The 21,647-nt window shown below is 41.1% G+C and overlaps 1 protein-coding gene across 5 annotated transcripts in view; it reads right to left on the bottom strand.

Moving 5' to 3' along the window:
- Nucleotides 1-21,647, bottom strand: part of GRM1 (glutamate metabotropic receptor 1) — a 184,008-nt gene that overhangs the window by 8,084 nt on the left and 154,277 nt on the right. For 2 of the 5 annotated variants that reach the window (XM_066546834.1, XM_066546835.1), the window contains exon 9: nucleotides 6,219-6,299. The exons of 2 other annotated variants lie outside the window; for them this stretch is intronic. In XM_066546834.1, coding sequence (XP_066402931.1) covers nucleotides 6,239-6,299 — 61 coding nt within the window. In that variant the 3' untranslated portion in view covers nucleotides 6,219-6,238. Of the gene's footprint in view, nucleotides 1-6,218; nucleotides 6,300-7,358; nucleotides 7,398-21,647 lie in introns of all 5 variants that reach the window. One more of the 5 variants, XM_066546833.1, reaches the window with a different exon arrangement.

The following is a 21,647-nucleotide window of genomic DNA, read 5'->3' on the forward strand; positions in this document are numbered from 1 at the left end:
ACATTCCTTGATCTGTTAAGAGTTTATACCCTGTTTTGTCCTTTCAGGATGCCAGAGTTGTGGTCTGCTACCTTCTTCAAGTGGCCATGAGCTGAGGAAGAACCTTAATTAAGATTCTTAATCTTGCTGAGATGAGTGATGCAGTCATTTGAGCCAGCTTGGTGGTGTTAGACAAGACACAGAGCACAGATTTAATATATTTGGCTGTTTGTGTTTTTTTAAACAACAATGGTAATTACCCAGAGGAAGAGGAGAATATTATGGGAGAAATAATAAACATTACCCGTCTTTCATTGCCAGCCCAATGTTTTGGCCCAACCTACCTCCTTGTAGTCACTGTGGTAACTGAAATGCCACAGCCAGTAGGAAGCACTGGGATAACCTGGCAGTCCCTTCTATTACAATAAAATTTTAGGAATGAACATAAAATGTGAACTGAGAAGCCTATCAACTTTGTCAGGAAAAATTAAGTCTGAAACAAATCCTGAACTGTCTTACCAGCAGCCAGAGGAGGTCAGTGTCAGGTACTGCCCAGTGACCAAATGCTGCTCCTCCCTTCAGAGAGCCCAGGTACAGCCATTGGCAGCTGGCTCTGGAGCGTAGCACATGCAGAGCTGTCCCTGAGCACTGACACAGAGGTGACCAGCATTTGGAGGCATTGGTGTGCAGAACAAAAAGAAATGCCCTGTTCAAAAGCTTTGCATTGGACAAAACCTTTCTCATCCCTACACAGCACTTGCTGATGGATGCCATCCTAGGGAAGCCAGTGGAGGAATTTCTGCCCTGCCCAGAGAGAGGCAGTCAGTAAACTACAAGCTTTCTCCAGCCCTGCAGTCAGGTAAGTGGTAATGAGCTTGACTAAAGCTCTGTCCCACTGCTGCCTCACAGTTCCCAGGGCCTAAGCTAACAAGCTGAAAATTTAAGGCTAATACCTGCACTACAGCACACTGCAGGTGCTTTGTTGGTATCCCCAAGGTCTCTTCTGTTATTGTCTCCATTTCAGTAAGGCCACTGGGGCATGAAATGTGATTAAGGGAGTGAGCAGGTTTTAATCCAGGGTAGTGATACCTCCCTGCACTGAGCAGCCACTCTCAGAGCTGCCACAGCCAGCTCTGCTGCTCATTAGCAAAGCAATCCGTGCTGGTCTGTGTGTGCCTGCAAGTCTAACCTCTAGAGCACTGGTTCTAGGGACCCATCTCTTAAACCGGGGTTGGTAAAATTTCTCAGCACTCTCTCATCAGTGAGGGAGCCATCACCAACCACAGTCCCTATCTGATGTATACTCAGGATGTTTGCCTCATATAATCACATAAATGAAAAAAGAAATCACAAACCAATTTCAGCCTTAGCTCATTTACACTATAATCTCTATCTTGGTGACAAGAGGAACTTAAAACTGTTCTCACAGCATGGCTCCAATGCTTTTGTTAGTGCTGTGTAATTAGAGCAATGTTTAACCTCCCACTTGTGTTTCTGGAAATTTAAATTACTTAACTAACTTTTACTTGTTGCTCCCCTCCTCCCTTTACCTGCCTGCCCTTGTCCCTCCCTCCCCCTTTTTTTTTTGGACAAAATTGCCTTGAGCATTGGACACAATATTCTATGTTAATTAGAGCACTGCTTTAAATGTACGATGCAAACAGCTACAAAAAATACAGGAAAACATAATGATGTCATACTGTCTTGCCAGGGCAGAACCTGATGATACTTAGAGATGTTGTGAGTGAGCTCAAGTCCAGAGCTGCCTTTCCAACTCTCTGTCTGGCCACTGGTTTATGTAAAACTAAATGTAACCAAATAATTTCCTTCATAAGCTACTCTAATGCAGAAGTTAAGCATTACTTTATCTGAGTTGCAAATAGGCTTTCTAATGTAGATTCACCCTATTGATAATTGGGATATTTTTCTCTTTTTTAAATTGAAATCTTAATATTATACAGTCTGTAATGTGGATGCAGTAGCTGTGCCTAGGCTGAGTACCCTGTGATGAGATCCTGGTTTCCATCCACAGGGTCTCCAGGTTGGGATCAGACCCTCGGGCAGGATCAGAGGTTGGCAGCCCCCCTCACCTCTCTGCTCTGGTCACCCAGACGGGGAAAGCTGGAACCAGGGCTGGGGTCACTCACTTTACATTTGTGCTACCATAGAAGTGGGTTGCTGCTAGGCTTATACCTGGCCCTAAGGGTAGGGAATTACTTCCAAATCAAACAGCTCAGATGTAGCCAAATGTCCCAAAATAAGTAGATTTATTTACTTTGAGACGTAACAATAATTTTTACGTACATAAGCTTTTGTAGAGTTGTGAATATGGGGAGAGTGGGAGGTGGTGAGAGAAATGGTCAGTGCATTGCTTCAGTGTAGTTGAAGTCCCACAAGTTCAGCATGTATCACAAATCTACCTAGCTCAACAGAGGTGTGAGACTATTACGCTGATAATGTGTATGAAGGTCTGACTACTCATGATAATTACTACTAGAAATTTGTAGTCTCATCTGAAATAAAGAAGCGTGTCATATTTCAGTCATCCAATATTAGTGAAAAAATTTTCTTCTCCTGTGCGTTCATTAGGTGCTTTGGAAAAAAAAATCAAATAACTACTAAAGTGTTGCTTTGAGAAAACAATCTAATAAATAATAGAGAGTTCAGGATAATAAACAATTTGTCAGAAACAGCAAGAAAATTCATCCAGTGCTCAAGAAATGAAGATGAGAAACCTGCAAATCAAAGTGAAATTAAAAAGTGTTCTTAGTAGTTAATAGCTTTTGAATCTGTTTATTTCGTTCTTATTAAGAAGTAAAGCCCACTGAATATTCAGAATGAATTAATCCTACTGAATCGTTTTTGTAATTTTTTTAAAGATAATAAAGTTAATGCATGGGAAAACATGGTGTAAGTCATCATAGGTCCTCAGGAATCAGCGGAGAAGCTCATTTGGGTTATCTGAAGGTGTGTTTCATGCTGCAAATTCAAATAAATGTTTATGACAGTGCAGCCAATGCCAATGCCTGACCTGAAGCATTTATTCTTACAGGCTCAGAAGGGAGCACAGTTGATAGAACCTGAAAACTGAAAAGTACAAGGTTTTGAGCTAAGGAACCTAGAAAGCTTAGGAACATACAAAGAAAATGCTACAATTAAGTTCATTTACAAAAAGTGTAGGTGGGTGCAACTAAGGCAAAATAATCTGTAGGACTGGGAGGCTGTGAAGATCAACAACCTTCAAAAAATATTACATCAAAAGAAATGCCATGGAGTTGCTGTTGAATAAGAAATACTAATTAATGAACTTGAATAGAATAAAACCACAAAAATTGCCCATGAATTCTGTATTCCCCACTGAAAAGCACCACACCATGGTGCAGAGATCAGCAGATCTTTCCTATGAATGCAGTTTAATAGTAATTAGGACAGTTGGAGGTTTTTCCTTGCTTTCTGTAATCCTCTGTGGTTCTGATGGAAAATTATTTGGGCCACAATGTTTTTTATCAAAAAGATATTGACAAGCTGAAAGCTGTATAGTGAACAGCAATAATAAAACACTGGGGACATAAGACAGAGTGCATGAGATAAAACTAAAATATGTGAATATATTCTGGATTTTTTCAAGCATCTTGAAGGCAGTAACACCAAGGCTGAAAAGTATTTCACATGGCATAGAGATGCCCAACTGAGAGCTCTAAATGAAGCTAAAAAAGGGCCAAATTATACTGCATGGCCAGAATATTTCCTAGTCTATAGCTATATCAGAAAAGGAGCAATTCCTTATGAACAGAAAAACCTGTTTCCCTGGATATTTCCTGTCAAAAAGTGTGCAACCCTTGCAGGGGTAGTGGTCAATGATGTCATTCTTCCACAATAACTTGTCAAACTCTCTGGTATACTTGAGAATAAAATAAATTCCCAACAGTTTAAACGGGGCTTAAAGAGCCATCATAATTGCCTTAACATGCCAGCATTTTGAGTGCTTGACCCTGTGACAAACTTAGCCAAGTTGCCACAGGAAGCTTAGTCATGAGGCCTCCTGTATGTAGTGTACAGCTCTCCCTAATATGCTGCAGTAGATAAAGCAGCCTGTAAAGCCTGTGGGTTTTTGGGTGTATCTGAAAGTTTCCATGGTAACAAATGTGCAGCTTCAAAAGAAAAAAGCCCTGAAACTCCAAGCTAATACTTCTGGGTTTAATATGATAATAAAATGTTATGATTCTATATTTTGATGATTCTGCATTTCTAACCATCTACAACATTGCACAGAGAATGAAGATGAAGATTGGTGAAAAAAATGATGCTAAGTATTATATGCATCAAAACACAGGACAGTTTCAAGAGTTTACATCTACTTGCTTGTAGGTGGGAGCTAAGGGAAACCATAGCACATGTGTTGATTTCCAGCATGTTGGGGTGATGAAGCAGGGCCTCCTAAGGAAATTCTGGACTTACAAATTGCTGGAGTTCTGGTGGATGAGACTGAGGCTTGAGACCAGGTGGTGGTGATGGGCAGCTGGTGATATGATGGACAATTGTCTACTGTTCAGACTGGGCTGTGTGGCCACATGGAGCTCAGACTGCAGATGGAGGATGTGCCCTTCCTTGAGCCATAGTGCAGCCCTGCCAGGCCTCTGAACACATCAGTCCTGGCTGGAGGGAGGGGGAAGCCTGAGGGGCAGAGGCAGGCAGAAAAGCCAAAATAGCAAGCTTCATGCTCAGCAGATCTGAAAAACTCCCCTGCTTCTTGAAGGTGTTCTTATCTGGGCAGCTACCACAAGCATTTGCAGACCCATTGACAGGTTGTAGTCCCACCAGAGGTGTTTCTCAGGAGCAGATAAGGATATTTTTTCAAAACTGAAAAAAAAATATCCAAGCAAAGTGGTCATGCAAAAAGCAGGAGGTTCAGCTTTCCCTATGCTCATGAGTTTCACAGCTTGTGTTCATGCTTTTTTGAATAGAATCTGTTGTTGCAATTGCTTTTACGTCCTAATGGTATGCCTGCGTTGGACTCCCATTTGAATTTCCAGACAGACAATTGGTGATCTGTACCCTGAGAATCTGCAGCACTTGTTCCAGTTCAGAAAAAAAGAGGCATATTGTTCTGACTAGAAGATAGAAACAAATAGTTTGTGCTGCTCCTTACACTGCCTATGTACAGTTTGCTTTTCAGGGCGCCAAATCTGGTTGCTGCACAAGCCCCATAAAAGCCATCACAACTGCTCCAAATGTATGATGCATTTGTGGATTTCTTCTGATCTGCAAATCAGAGAGGCAGGTTGGATTGAATTAACATCGTTGCTACATGCCCACAGATTGCATAGACTCTCAGAGACATACACATACTCAGAGCAGTGCAACAGCATCTCTGGTTGCAGCGGGGAGCACTGCCCAAAATGCTGTGTCAGTGGATCACAAGCATCCTTCCACCGAGTCACTGCACAATCTTCCCTGGGGCAGGGAGCAAGACTGTTACACATCTGCTGCTTATCAGATGGAAAAGAGCATAGATCTGGGAGAAATGAGGTGAAGTCTTTCTGTTTTTGCAACAGCTTGCTTGTTTTCTGCACCGTGTTTGTGTTTGCTCAGAGAGGGCAGTATTTGCACTTCTTGCTTCTGAAGAGCAGAACTTCGCTATTGTTTGCTGAATGCAGAATCTGAACATCTTTCAGAAATTACAACAGAAAAAAGATTCACTGCTGTTATTTTGAGATGCTGTTTGTTTCTATACAAAATCCTGCTGGTTTTATTTACATGTGCCTTTTTGTGATTTCCCTGTTTTCTGCAAATCCCACCAAAATAAATGTTTTCTGTGCTCCCTCAGCTGGGTCTGCAGCCTCAGTTTGTTAACAAGAATGGGTTAGCAAGAGCTGTGCACAGCAGAGGTGTCTTGCCATGTAAAGCACACAGGATAATGTCATCTCTATGCAAAACTACAAAAAGGAGAAAAATGTTGGCTGAATGGAAAAAAGAAGATAAAATTAGTACAAGAAAGAGGACATATTTGCAAAGTTGTAGGCATTTAGAAATAAATGTAAAAGGTTCAAAAAAATCATTTAATGTCCTCTTCATCACATCTGGACAATGTTTAAAGTATTGTGTGAAACAAAGGGACATAAGCAAATTTCCCATATTTAATGGCATGCACCACATTTGTCCCATCATTAGACATGATAAACCAATGAGAAAAAGAAAGCAAGGGGTAAAACCACTCTTTGTCATGCAGCTTCTCTTACACATTCACTGCAGGGATTTTTCAAAGCTGCACATGTGCCGACGGACACTGGCTGGTGGGCGAGAATTCTGGCTGCCTCTTCCTGAAGATTGAAAAGAAAAACATACCCAGTGAGTGGCTATACACATGTGCACACATGGTGGCTATACCACTCAATAGGTGCCTGTCCCTGACCTATGTCTCTGGGATTTCCCATCTTTCATCCTCTTGTCACCTCAACTTCCACATAGCTATCTCCTTGGCTCCAGCACAATACTGGTTAAAACAGATTTCCATGATGTTCATTCTGCTTCCTGTGCTGAGCCTTGATGCACTTTACATACCAGATGGCAAGGGCTGCTGTGCATCTAGCTGTCAGAGGAACTTCTCCCCTGGTATTCTCAACTTAGGATGAAATGATGAAAAAAGGAGCATCTGCCCCTCACATCTTATTTACAAAAGAATTACCAGACGTTTTTGTTGGTGGAGTTTTTAATATATACTCAGCTGCTGCTTTTTCCTCTGTCTCTCTTCCCTAATATGTTTTTCTAAATGTTTCTTTTACTTTGGAATTCTGGCTGAATAGTCACTAGCTTTCATTATATGTGATTTCACTGCTGTGCTTCTTTTTTTTTAAAGGAAGCATTGGGTTTATTGAGGTAGACACAAAATGAATAGTCTCCTAAGCACTCTATCTGAAATGGTAATTCAATACAGAATTGCAGATTGCAGTTTGGGCTGTTAATATAGGATGATTTCTATTTAATTTTTTTTTCTTCCTTGCCCTGTCAAGCAGATGCAAATTCTCATTTGTCTTCCCCAGTATCAATAAAAATAATATACACACAAGCACGTGCTTTGACAAAAATCTCAGGTATTTTTGCAACTGAAATGTATCACTGAATTTCTGAAAAAAAAAAACCAAACAAACCAAAAATCATTGTATTGCAAAGAAAATGCAAATAGAAATTCAGCATTTCTCCCCATCAAACAGTCATAGTGCATGCTTGCCAGACCAGACTTCTGTGTACCTCCAAATGACAGATTCATGGATGGTGTGTGCATGTAATACGTACTCAGCACATGAGCCCAACAAGCCATTCCTCTCACCATGTAGGAAAGCACAGGAGCACAGCATGATGTACACAGAACACATGCATACCCATTTGGGAGCAGTAGATGCCTTGAGATGACTTCTGAACTATTATGAATAAAACACAAATAAGACATTCTGCTGAGCAATTTTGCCAACCTGATTACTTTGAAGCCTCTAGAAAAATTTAATTCCTTACCAGGTTGTAATGGAATCACTGAGATTTGGAAATTTAAATGTGATCATGACTAGGAACATATCTAGCATGCTCTCTCCTCCACCCTATTAAAGTCGCAGGGATTATTAGGCTTCTGATTGGACAGAATATTCAGCATTTCTACAGTCTTCCATTTTTCTTAATCAATTGAGAGAATAAGAGCTTTCTACTTCCTGTGCTTTTTGTTCAGTCACAGGAGCTGATTTTACAAAACAAGTAGTGACACACAGTTGATTATCTGAGAGAAAAACCCAGAGCTAAATGTGCTTCACACACGTTTTGCTATGCACTCAATGGAGGGCACACAGCCACAGACAGCCCTGCTAGGACCATGGAAAAGGTTTTGTTTCAGAACATGGCTTGGAACTTGGATCCCTCTGAGCCAACAGGCTTTGGCAGCCATCATTCCTCAGCTGCTGCCATTTGCTGTCACTTATGGGTTACTTAGCTGCACCCTCTTTGTGCTTCTTCTTACTCATCTATATCCCTGTAGTGAGCTCAGAGCAGTTTGCTCTCCAAGCTTTGGGCATTTGTTGGTCTTTTTATGAAATCCTCCTAAAGTGAAAGGAAGAAAGAAGCCTGCTTCTTCAAGCAGTTCAAAATGCCTCAAAATATGTTCAAAATACAGCAAACTTCTCTCTTACTGGGATTGCAGTTGTGCTGCTCAGCTAAAATCAGACACAGACATTGCATCTAATAGAGTTTGCAACCCCCAGATGCCTGGCCAGGTTTGCATTCTGGAAATTGGTTTGCATTGTTGTTGTCAAAATGCTGCCAAGCTCCATCAAAGCAGTGGTCTGACTTTTGATCAAGGTCAAGGGTGATCCCCACACGGTGATGCACAGCATATACCTAGCAGAAATCACCTAAATCTCAGGGTTCATGCTTCAGTAGAATTTGAATTTACAGTGAAATTTATATTTATAAAATGGGAAATGTAGTACATGTGTTGATAATATTTTAGTTAATTATTTTCCAATTATAAAATCAATGTCAAGTGTGTAAATATTAATAAACACTTTTGATGCATTGAATAAGAAATATCCTTGTAGGCTTTCTTTTATCTTCCTAGTAGTGTGTGCTAATATTACAGAGCTGTGAGTCAGAATTAATGCCCACATCTATATACCTTTATTTTTTTTTCTTTTATTTTTAATGATGGCAATGTATCCCTGCTTCTTTCTCCTAGCCTTGCAGCCAGTAACAGCACTTATACATTTCTCTGGTTATAAAACATTAGATACTCTACCCATCTTTACAATATGAGGATTAATGAGTCATTTTGGGGGCAATCTTCTCAAGGGTAATTTCTGCTGAGTAGTTTTCTGTATCCTGAGCCCAGAGGCAGGATGGATCTTCTGTGCATTTGAACAAGGAGCTGGCATACCATCATGAAAGTGTCTGAGTTGCTTTATAAGGAACCCCTGGGTGCAATAAAAGGGAGTCTGGCAGAGGAAGCAGGGTGGCAGTGCAGAGGGTCCCTGAAAGAAGTGGCTTAATTGCTTTACTTTATGTTCTTTGAAGCAGAAAAATGCTTCTGGCTAGTCATTCAGAACAGGGTAGGTAACAAGCCTGTTGAAATCTGCAGTGAGGAATATAAAGCATCAGAGGGAAGAGTCAGTCTTGCCACCATTTTTCCTCTTAAGTGTAAATGAATCATCCCACGAGGCAAACAGCTGCGTCAGGTCTATAGGAAGTGTAAATTCCTATCTGCAATGTTTTATATCTGTGCAGCTGTGAAACTAGAAACATTCATCTTCTGCTCTGGAATTATCCCCTCTGTTCAATCAGACTCTCGAAACAGAATGAATCTATCTGGTGCCCAAGAAAACTGAGATGCAGTACACTGTGCTACTTATCATTTGAAGTTGTGGTCAGAGATCCCCCTCCCTTGGTGTACTTCAAGCTGTAAAAAATCTTTCTCATTCCCCATGTGAAAAAAGTACAGAATAGCATATCACCAGAATTTGCACAATCGCATTTGAAACAACTGACCATCAGCAACATCAGGAAAAAAAGTAAAGTGGGGAAGATATTCAAGGGAAGTTGAGTGATAGCCCTGAATAAACTCGTTTTTAAGAACTTATATATAACCCCTAGCTTTAGTACAGGAAAGGGGAAACCTTGTACCATAAACTCTTGGCACACTACCTCACATTCAAGAGTGGTTCCTGCTCCAACACTCAGACTGGCTGCCCTCTGCACTCCCAAGGAATATCTCAGCAACACCAGAAACTTTCTGGCCTGCATTTCACCTCCTCAGTGCTCCAGCAGTGTGCAAGGTGACTGAGAAGGTAAGCAAACCTCACGTGATGAACCAGACCACTGAAGTGTTCAACTAAACTCTCATCCCAGAGCCTCATGCTTCTCCAGTTCTAGCATCTTCCTAGGAAGAAGCATGTTCCTCTTCAGATGTTTGTTTCTTTGAAAGATCAGGTTTCATGTAAAGTTGTCATGGCTGGATTAAAAGATATCTACAAAAAAAGAAGCAAGGTCAGGTCCTTTTCCTGTAGGATGAGAAGCTGAATTTTCAATGCCTTTCGTATGACCTAGGACCTGATAAAAGATTTCTAAGCCAATAGAAGTTGGGAAGATGGAGAGATTCTTGGTACAATTTAATTTTTTAAACACAGGGCCTGAATTCCAGTCTAAGTGATGTCTGGAAATAATTGCTCTGGGTTTAAAATTAATTATGCTAATCAATGGCATAGCGACAAGTTTTGGAGAGAAATGAAGAGCTGTGGAGCAAAGAGCAGTACAAGTTTATAGGGTTATTCACCCTCACCCAGCAGAGTGAGGTATATGGGTAATTATCACCCACAGAGGACTGAGAAGCAGGAGGGATTTCATAGCACATGCTTTCTGTTGAGGTGTGAGCATCTGCTGAAAAGGACAGAAGGGTCAAGATCACCAAGGAGAACATAATCTCAGAAGGATGCTCAGAAAGGCCTGGCACTGAGCTGGATAGTGAAGATGGAGCATAGGCTGTGTGTACTTCAGGTCACCCCAGGGCAGCAGGAGCCAGCTGTGTGCTGGGGGGGTGCTCTGGCCCTCCCCAGTTTTCCCTTCTGCTGCTCCACCTTCTCCTCTGTGTCAGCACAACCCTTGGTGCAATTATTCAATCATCTGGCAGGGAATGACAGGGACAACTAATCTAGGTCACAATCACGCCAGAAAAAGAAAGGAGAAAAAAATCCTCTCTTATTTCCCAATTTGATTTCACAGCATGGCTGTCCAGATTCTTGTCCCTGCATTGGCAAAGTGATGGCATAGGATAAAGGAAGGCTTTGAGTGTCAGTTCTGGCTTAGGGCAGCTTAAAGCATTTGTGGATTTACAGGCTATGATAGCCCAAAGTAGCTGCATGAAAATCTCTTGGTTGTCTGGGATGGTGGCAGGAGAGATTTTTGAGATAACTTATATAACACTAAGGATTAAGAAATGTATACAGCCTTATGTTTCAGAGGATATGGGAAAGCAAAGGAGGAAGGACTGCTCCCTGGCTGGGGAGCACAGAGATGCCTGGGGCCACACTTTGTGCTCCACCAGAGCCTGTAGCGCCCAGGCACACGAGCTGTGACTGCCCACCCACGCAGTCCCTGCTGAGCCCACAAAGGAAGCTGCCAGCTGGGCACGGGAGCCCGCGGCTCAGCGGGGCTGGTGCCACCCGCACCCTCATCTGCTCGCCGGGCACCGTCTGCACGGGGCTGTGCTGCCCTGGCTGCACTTTCAGGTGTAGCTCCCTGCCAGTCTCTGTCAGCCTGCCCGAGGTAGATAATCCCTCTGTAGGGGTTTCCACAGACTGTGGGATTTGCTTTCTTTGGTTTGATTGTTTTTTTCCTGGGTGTGTTGGCTGTCTGGTTATTCAACTTGTCTGGGGGCTTTGAGATGCAAAAAATATGAGAAATGTGAAATAAGACCCAATTTCCAGACAATCCTTTCTCTGGGAAGGCAGGGCTTGCAAGCCAGCCAAAACAGGCTGAATGGAACCATATTTGGGTTGTGCCAGGAAAATAAATGGCCAGAAGATAACATTAAAATAAAATCCATTCAAGTAGAGGGGAAGACTAACAAGAACTCTAAGTAAGTGTGAAGATTCTGGCTTTAATGCACCAAGGATGAGGAAAGATGAATAGTGTTGGGTCAAGAGAAGGAGGATCTACTAACTAGAAGGTGGCTTGTAGATAGTTATTTAAACTGAACCTGGGATTCTCTGGGGCTGATCAGACTGAAATTGTAAACACCAGCAAACAATTTACTAGCAAGGAGTTGCTATAATCAGATCAAGGGGCACTTGTTTTGATAGAGTTTATGATCAGCTTTGACATCTCTGGCTGTGGTGCTGCAGCACAGCTGTGCTAAACTAATAATTTGCTGCTGAAGGGGACAACTCTCACCCTTGTTCCCCAAACCATGGGCATCAGGCACAGTTTCCCTGGTGCTGACATTAGTGTCTATCTGACCTTGAAATCTGGCTCGAGGAATCCAGCAGACAGTAATTCATTTTCTTTTCTTTTTTCCTCTTTGTAAGGATAGTTTTATAGGGTGGAAGAAAGCCACATCCTGCACACCACAAAAGTAAAACCAGAGAGAGCAGAGAAGGGGAAACAGCTTAAGAAGAGATAAACTGAAGCAGTAAGCTAGAAATGGTAAATTATCTATAATGAGCTAACAAGAAACCTGGTTTTAGTTGTCAAGTGGGCTTGAAAGTGACAAATTGTGTGATTGCTTTCAGCCTGCACAATTGTTTGCTGTTTACAGTGATAATAACTTTTAACCTGTGCTTCTCAGGTGTGGGAGGCTGAATGCCAGAGCACATATATGCTCTGAAGAATTAGTTGACTTGTTATTTCAAAATTAAATAGTCTCTTAACAACTTTAGTGTGGAGGCAGATGTTATATTGATACAATATATTTTCAACCCACACTGAAGGTGGTTTCTTAGAGTCCTTTGGCACAGGAGAGAACCTAGCTTCTCATGCTGGCCATGTTTATTACTGACTCTTTGACAGTCTATTTCTTCTGTGTGGTGGAGTCTGTTCCACAGCTATATCTTGGTCTGAAAACCCTAAAAGAGATCTGACAAGGAATGACAATAACATTCAGAGTCCTTGAAGCACAGAGGTAAGAACACACAGAAGAGAGGGCAATGTGCTCAGATCTCTGCTCTGGGTGTGAATAGTTTTCAGTGTGTTTGGGACAGAGGAAAAACAGAAGACAAGCAAAAAAAAGCATCACTCCATACTAGCTAAAAAAAAAAAACAAAAACAAAAACAAAACCAAAAACAAAGCAAAAAAGAAGTCAAGCAGAAAGCCAAGAAAGAGATTTTTAAATTTGTCACTCTTCCCTTTACGAACTCTTAAAACCCCAAGAACAAAAATATAAGAAAGCAAGTTGCCCATTACACATGTCTGAGGGATAGATATTTAGCAAAGACTACATCCAGATTTTGGACTGAGTAGTGCACCAGAAGTTAGTCCTTGCTTTGCCATATCCATAATATCCATTTGGAGGTATTTGTAAATGAACATGTCTGAATGTGCAGATTTTATTTCTAAGAGGGTGTAGAACCATACTCACCTACATTCCCTTAACAGAGACAGACTACCTTCTCTCTCTGGGGATAGGATTCATTTGTGAATTACAGAGTCTGGCTAAAAATCAGATGCTTTTTTGGCATGTGATCATAATATCTGCAGTTTTTCTTGTGGTGTTTTGCTTTGTGAGGCATCCCTGAATAAAGGGGTGAGCGCATCACAAGAAGGGATAAACTCGGTGGACAAGCCAGAATGCAAAATGTCTTTCACATCAGTGAAAGAGAAGACATGCAAATTTTTTCCCCTTCTTGGGCTCCTATGTGCCTCTTATGTGCCCCTAAGCAAGGAAAAGGATTAAATAAATAAGCAGTAGTTCTGCATTTTCCATTAGTAACTTTGCACTGAATTGCTGGGATGAATCAAAAGTATTTTTCAGATGTCTTAACTTGAGGAAAAAACAAACTCCAGTATTAACTGTATATAGATGTGTATAATACTTCTGCTGTTTTACAGTCTTGTTCTTATTTATAAAGAATATCAGGGATCCACATGATACCCTTCAGTACCCAAATTTTTTCACCCCTAAACTAGCTCAATGATGTATGAAATCACAAGGCGGCTCAGAGACCCCTGCAGAATAAATGCTTGCAGAACAGCCTGCATGTTTATTCTAGCAAGTATTTTTACATGAATTATCACATGTTTGTGCAATGTCACAGCTCTCTCTTAGTTTCTGCTGAGGTGAGGTGAGCACCAGTGGCATAGGCTGAAACATCACACTTTGAGAATAGAAAGGAGGTAAATTGCATTCTTCTCTTAAAAATTTTCCATTTCAATTTTACATTTCAGAGCAACACTCACACACAACATGGGTGTGATTGATTGTTTTTTTTCAATAAGGGTGTGCTTATGAGAGTTGGAATCTGATTTCTATATGAAATATAAAGAACTATCCAGGGGTTTAGGTGCTTAACTGGATGTAACCTTCAACACCTATTTATGTATCTGACACTCTTTAAAGGTGAAGTTTTCTTCCTTATTTCTCTCACAGAGACAATTGTAACCAAAACAACGTGTGAGTGTGGTGCTAAGCAGATAAGCAACACTTGCTTATCCCTACATGGGAACACAATTGTTTGTATCACTCACTAATGAGTTGATGCACTTTTGCAGCATCTTAACTGGATATGAATAATGTATACAAGTACCAAAATACAAGGAAATGTAATAAGTGATCCAGTCAAGCAAGAAATTAAATTACGAGTGGTGTCCTTATTCCTGTGGTTTATGCCAAGATAGATACTAGCTTTCCCCAGGATTTCTGTAGTGCTGCCTTTGCTTCCCCTCAGTCGGGAAGCAGAGATTGTGGTAGATAACTGCAAAGCTCCCCTCTGATGTGACTCTATCTTTCTGTCATTGTGCTTAAGTATTAAGATTCATTAAACAAAGCTGCCTGGTGCTACTGCAGTGCCCCCAAGCAGAAAAACATTTTGTGATTCAGCATCTTGAGAGCTGTAAAACAAGAGGAGGAGTAATAAAGTGAAGTTCTCCAGCAGTCCTTTGGCAAGAACCAGGATGGACTTGGGGACTGTGCCTTAGATATATGTCCTGTCAAAATCTCCTGGGAGAACAAAGTTGTGCCCATCCCTGAAAAGACTGTGGTAAAACTGCGATAGACTGGGAACTTCTGACAAAAGGAGGAAACTGCATAGTACCTTACACAACAGCCCTCTCATTTAAAGTACCCTGGACATAAAATGTGACTCTGGTGATAAAGGAGCAGAAGTCTGGATGGGAGCTCAGGGTGTAGGCAATGTATCCTGTAAATTTATTCAGTATATGGGTTTTTCTTAGGGGGGTTTATCCCCACTCTTCTTTCTGGGAAGTCATTGCAGAACTTCATAGCTTTTTCCAAGTTATTTCTCCCAAATGTAGTCTCAGGCAGCTTCTGTTTGGCTGTGCAAGCAAGCCCAGAGGACTGAAATTAAATTGCCAGGCCTTTTGGTTTTGCAAACATCCCAATCATAGCATGTCCTTTTGTCCACTTCTTCTCCTCATTTTGTTTTAGGAATGGCATGTAATCAGCTATGCATGAGCTGGGACTCTCTTCAGCTGGTATAATTTGCAAGGAAACCTTTTACAGTGCTTTATGCAGCTATGCCCCTTATTTCTCATTAGAAGGATTAAAAAACCCACTATCACCAGACTGGTTATTTTGCACTGGTTGTTTTGTAGATAGACACATTGTCTATCTACACCCAGATAGACAATTTGGTGTATAATTTGATATATACATATGCCATGCCTGTTTTTTAAATAAGTATGGGTTTTAGTAGTTATTTAAATGAGAAAGTCTTTTGTCCCTTATTCTGTATTTTATTTTTGGTCTATGGGCCAGAACTAGAATATATGTGCATCATAATCCAATGCAAATTCAAGGCTATGGAAGACAATATTAGATATAATTAATAGATCAAATTTAACAGAGAAACCCTGCAGCAGGGCTGGAAAAGATTGTTATTGGAATCTTAAGTTTCACACTCTCCCATTATTTTTTCTTTCTTCCCAGTTCTTTAACTTTGGTCCTAAGAGTCTCTTTGGAACCATGAAACTGTCCTTTGGGAGTTTTAAATCAATCTGGGAGTTTCACTTAAATCAATATACTGACAAGGACAGAACAGCTTGACTGGGTTTGTTGTATTTTCTTACATGAAATTCACATCACATTCACAAGAGAACTGGGTAAGAGCTGTCACATGTCACAGTGCTATGTGTCTGCAAAATCTTTCATGGTTTAAGACCAGTAAAGAGCCCAGCATAGCCAGCAAACATACCAGCTGCTGAGAGAGAGAGATGTTTGGCATTAAAACCTACAGCTATCCTTTGTGAGCATGCAAGAGGCTTTCCCAAAAAGGCACTGCAACCTCAGAAAAGGGTGGAGGACTACACTAAATATAGAAGCTGGGTAAATGTTAGGGAGGGCTGAAATAGGAAGATGAATCAGGCCAGGCCAGGGTGCCCCCTGCCTTCCCTGTGACAGCTGGGTCACCAGGAGCCCTTCTAGAGCTGCCACATCTGCAACAACCTGCGAAGGAAGCAGACTCCTCCTGAGTGTGATGCAAAGGTGAACCAAATGTTCAGTGGTTTTGGAGCCCTATGCCCTGGTTGGGAGCTGGGAGCCTCAAAGCCATGGACCAGGACAGCACCTTGTGCCCCATGGTGCCTTTGCCCCAAAAACAGGGTGTGGCTGTCAGCATTTTATTGGAGGCTAATGGAGAGATCAGATATACAGCAACAAATTGTTTAAATAAACAACCTTCTCTGTCCTGTACAATTTTGCCAATTTATTTTTTCTTTTCAATCTCTGTGTAAACTTCTCACTGGCAGAAGCTCACATCTTTTCTGCTGTTACAAAATTCTCTTTCATAATATGCCATTTCCCTCTGGGGTAAGCTTCAGTAGGATGGCTGTGCAGGCAAAGCAGGCTTAAGGGTCTTCCTGAAAATCCCTTGGAATATGGTGTTTTCCAAGGCCTGTAATGGTAAAAATTAGGGTCTGTCTTATTGTGTCTGCAATACTAGTGCAGGACACAAGAAGTTTACCCGCTGCATCAGGTTTCTAAATTGCAAAGCAAGGTAGTCTACCATCTCCTATCAGATTCAGCAATTGTCTCTATACTGGTTTGGCACTGTTGTAGGAAGGTAAAACTACATGAGATGCTAATTTGTGTAAGAAGCATTTAAAGATAATTCTTGTGTGCTGCAGGCTAGATGACACGCTTCAGGACCAAAGAAAATACTTCTCACATTGGGCCTGTCCTGAAGCACAGGATTTAATATATCACTTTTACAAGAGAAGGTACAATGGCAACCAGTTTTTATTAATCCTGCTTGCACTTTCCACTAAACCTACTCAGAAGTTTTGATACATTTTAGCCAGACTGAGTGAAAAATTACCTCTGTGGCTGTTGCCAGGTTAAAATAGATTGGTTTGTTTCCATTTCACCTACTTTAGCCTGTAGAGATCAGGACAAAAGGCATTGTTTTACTTACATTGCAAGTGCTTTCATGTATTCTGTTCACACTTTTCTCTCTCCCTCCTTGCCTCTGTAACCCCTGCTTAAAGACAGAATATTGACTGTGCAGAATAATAGCATGATAGTGAGAAGATGGAGTACTCCTGAACACTATTTCTGTGACAGGGCTGTTAGGTTGGATTAAGTGACAGGCTGTAAAATATCTACATTTGAGCAACTGCAGCAGAGCATGCTGAACATTTACTCTCTGTGTCTGGAAGCTACAAGCCTTGCCATGCTTCGTTGTGCACTTTCCTCCTCCCACACCATAAAAACCAGCAAAACAAAATCTTCTGGACATACTTGTGCTAAGATTCCCCTCACCACATGTCTGTGGGAAGCTTTGAAAATGAAGGAGGTGAAGAGCCCAAAAGCCTTTATGGACTGTGAATGGCCAAGGGAAATGAGCCCAGAAAAGCACGGCTTGTAAGTACAGTTTGCTCAAGATGAAATGGCAACTCAGCAAGTCAATGTAAAGAGAAACATCAACTTCATAATACCTGGAGATAATTTTATAACTGGCAAGACAAAAAAGCAGGTGGTTCCCTAAGCCATGTTAAGGAAGAGACATGTTACTAGACGTCAGTGAGAACCATGATTCTCAGTTAAAAAACTCTGTAGGAAGCCAGCACACAGGAAAAAAGGATAAAGGGAGGCAGGAAGAAGTTACTAGGGGATGTTGGGTTGTCTGCAAATTTTTGTTGGAATAAAATAAATACATTTGAGATTTCTGTGGCCCAGGTGACTGGATGCCTGTGACAGCAGTCTAGAAGCATGGACTGCTGAAATGTGTGAAAAAGATAAATTACATGTTTAGAAGTACTTTAAATCAGCTATTCATTCCTAAAGGCAGACAGCTGGATGAAAAATAATTAAATGTAAATATACTAAAATTATAAGGTGTTGCAGTGTGATGTAATACCCTGTTTCAGCTATCCCAGTTCCTCCCTCAGGTGTGCCAACAACCTCTCCCTTCCCCTCCCCCTTGCCCCCTTGCTAAGTGCTGTCCATCAATCTTAACGTTCCAGCAAGGGCATCGTTTGATTGGCAAAGTTCTAAAGATGCCTCTTTGAGCATCTGGCAACATTGGGCTATCCAGGTGTCACTTGTCCCCTGAGACTTCCCCCCTCCCACCTGGTTGGTGGCATACCTACCCCTTCCCTCCCCCTCTCCCCGGGCTTAAAAGACACGGCGACCACATGGCTTGTGGTTCTGTTGGAGATGTTGCTGGATTCAGAGGTCTGTGTGCTACGAATAAAGCTCTGGATCAAAACCCTCCAGCAGGACCCGTCTCCTTTTCCTTCACTTCACCTAAAGCCTTTCCGCCAGAGGTAAACCTGAGTTCCTGCTTGCCTGGACTTGTTCCAAGTGCCAGCTGAAACATCCAGCCAGCCAAAGGTGTCTCTGAGGTGAAACCACCACAGCTGCCACCCCTGGTCAAGCAGCAAGGGTCAGACGAGCCCAGGCACCTTCCATCTGCCAATATCGGGATCTAACTCCAATAATAAGGGAAAAGCAGATAGCCTATGCATTAATGTGGAGTCCTGGCCATTCAGTAAGTCTTGCTAGTTGGCTTCCTTTTAACTCAGATTTTGCTACATAATGTATATCAACAACTAAATCCTTACTAACTCTGATTCAAATTGCACTAAAATTGTGTCCAGACCTGGGGTCTCAACCATAAATTTTAAAATAATTTAGATGTGAAGACTGAGGGAGCAGATGAGCATCACTGCCAGACCTGGAACTTATTATCCAAAGACAAAAAATGAGCTTTCTCTCTGTGGCAACCCCCTACAGCACTCCTGGAGAAGCCATTTCCTGAACCCTCATCAGAATCAGCATCTGAAGTGTCACTGTTTTGTTTTTTTCTTCATCTAGTACAGAAGGGAGCATTCAGGCACTGTAGAAGTGTCTTTCTCTTCAAGCTCATTGACCTCCTCATAGACCAAAATAACTTTTGAGACCAAGAAGAAGGATAAAAATCACAGCAAGATCCATACACAAATGTTTCCCTCTCACATCTGGAAAAAATAAAAAATAGATGCAAAAGGCTCTCCTAACAAATGCTGCTATGCCATCATCCTGTAACAGCCAGGATCTTGTAATACCTTCAAGCAGCAAACGAACAATAAATGTCCCCACAAAGCTTCAGTACAAGCAGCAGATATCCCTCTCTCTTCATCTCTCCTGATGGAGCTGCTCCATTTTTTTATACATATTTAAGTATTCATTTGACAAGAGGGAAAGAATGACAGTTGCTTGGTACTGAGGACACTCACAAGGGATCCCTCAGACCCAGATTCAAGCTCTCTCACAGAATTATACCAAGTATTTCCCAGGGGTCTGCACCACAATATTTTTATCTCTGTTCCAAAGTACTGCTGGACAAGAACACACAGAAAAGAGACTTGCCCTGGACAGTGCACAATCCAGTTATAAATCATCTACCTGGGAAATGAAGGAGATACTCTTAGCCTAAGTGAGCAGTTTAACTATTGGGGTAAGATTCCCTCATAATTTCCCAATGTCTTCCTCTCTCCTTGGGGAAAAAATGTCCCCCCGGCCCAGGGTAAATACTTATCAGCAAAGACCAATTCTATGAAGTGTTTTGAAGGGCCAGAATTTTCTGGTAGTTTCTGGTAGTAGAATTTTCCACTGGAAAATTCCCAACCAGCTCTATGGAAAACAGTGCTGGTTGTAATTGCTCCTGGTTTAACTCAACCAAAGTAAGAGCAAGATCAAACCCCCAAGACTGCACATAACATCTTGAGAGTGCAACAGATCAGTAAAGGCAGTGTGCTCTGTTATTTATGTGAACACCAGTGTTACTAAGAAATTTATTTTCACTGAAACTGTTGGCAATGCAGCTGGGAGAGATATTTTTCAAGATTACTTTTTTGACCACTATGTCAGCACCAGAGGCAGCTGAAGGGTTTGAATTGATTAATTGATCCTGTGTTAGGAGACTTCCCTGGGGTCTGTCTTAATTCTTTTGCTCTACTTTAGGAAGGAGAAAGTAAGAATGTCTCATCTTGCTCTAGTCTCCAAGCTATACTAGTTAAACTAACAGCACAACATTGCATGAAAATGCTTTATGAAGGCTTATATAAGTTTTATCTGTCTTTGTAAATGTAAAACAGTTTCCATTTTTAAAACTAATTAAATTTAACTCTGTATCTCCACACCAATTTAATTTAGATGGATGCCACTTTTCTGTTTAGGAATTGGAATTCAATAGATTAAGCAGAGAAGAGATTTGATACAGACAGGAAAAGAGATGAAAACTGAAAAGCAGAAAAAGAAAAACAAACTAGGAAGAGGAAGAAGGCATAACAAGAAGATAGATTAATACATCTAGAAGAGAAATCTTCTGAGTGCAGAACTGCTGGCCTCTTATAGACAGAAAAATGTGGCCACAGTGAGACACTACTGAAGATTCTAGAAACAGAGCAACATACTTACAGAATTACTGAAAACATCACAAATAAATCCCAGATTTTGGTGTTTGACAAACAAACCAAACATAAAAGAAACCCACCCAAACCAAACAAAATCAAAACCATCAACAAACAAACCAAACCAAACCACAAACAAAACCATTGAAAATCAGTCTGAGATCATTCCTGTGGGCATTGAGCATGTACCAGCAGCTTTAAGTCCTGTTTCAGGAAGGACCTGATTACACATTTGAGTTACCTAAGTGCTCCCAAGGCTGCAGCAAATTCTACTTTTTCCTTCTTGATTTCCACAGCGACTCACTTTTTTATTTGTGTTGTCACAGTGTCCTCAGAAACTTTGCAATGGACTCAGCTAGGAGCTAAAAAACCCATCCAAAGCCCTGAAATTACTTCTTGTTTTGCCTTGTGACTTTATTTCCAAAGCTTCATGTTTATCTATTAAACTTCTTTCAGTTCTGCATGCCCATGAACAAAGCTGTCCTTTTCCATCAGCAATCCCAGGGTGCCTCTGCACCTGAGCTGGTTTAGGTGAACAACATGCAGTAACTGCACAAGAGCTTTAGGACAGAGGTGGGAATTTGGCTGTATAAAAGACACAGATGCTTAACCTGAGGGAAAAAAAGGCATATTAGCTAGGTATTGAGCTTTTAGTTTAGAAAAGCAACTTAAAACTCTGTAGACCTTTTTTTGCTTCATAACACTCATGCAGGCTTAACATAGAGGTCAAGAAAATCTTACTAAAATGATGTAACAAATAGCTAAAAAACTCAGGTAAGCCCTGTTGAGTTTTAAAGGTGACAATGATGAGGAAGAAGCTTAACTTTTGAACAAGATATAATATTCTCTCATAATAAGATCCATATTCTAAGTATATCACATTTGGATCTTTTAAATTACTTTTTTTTTAAATAAAGGTAGAAGAAAAATAAGCAGAACAGAGAATTAGTTATTAAGTCTGTCATGACCTAAAATATTCAAAAGTCCTCTTTTTTTGACAGGCATAACTTAAAGAAACCAACACTGTTAGCCAAAAACCACACTGCAGGGACACCTCACTAGTTTCTTACAG

This window comes from Molothrus aeneus, chromosome 3 (genome assembly GCF_037042795.1).
Source record: "Molothrus aeneus isolate 106 chromosome 3, BPBGC_Maene_1.0, whole genome shotgun sequence".
Lineage (NCBI taxonomy): Eukaryota > Metazoa > Chordata > Aves > Passeriformes > Icteridae > Molothrus > Molothrus aeneus.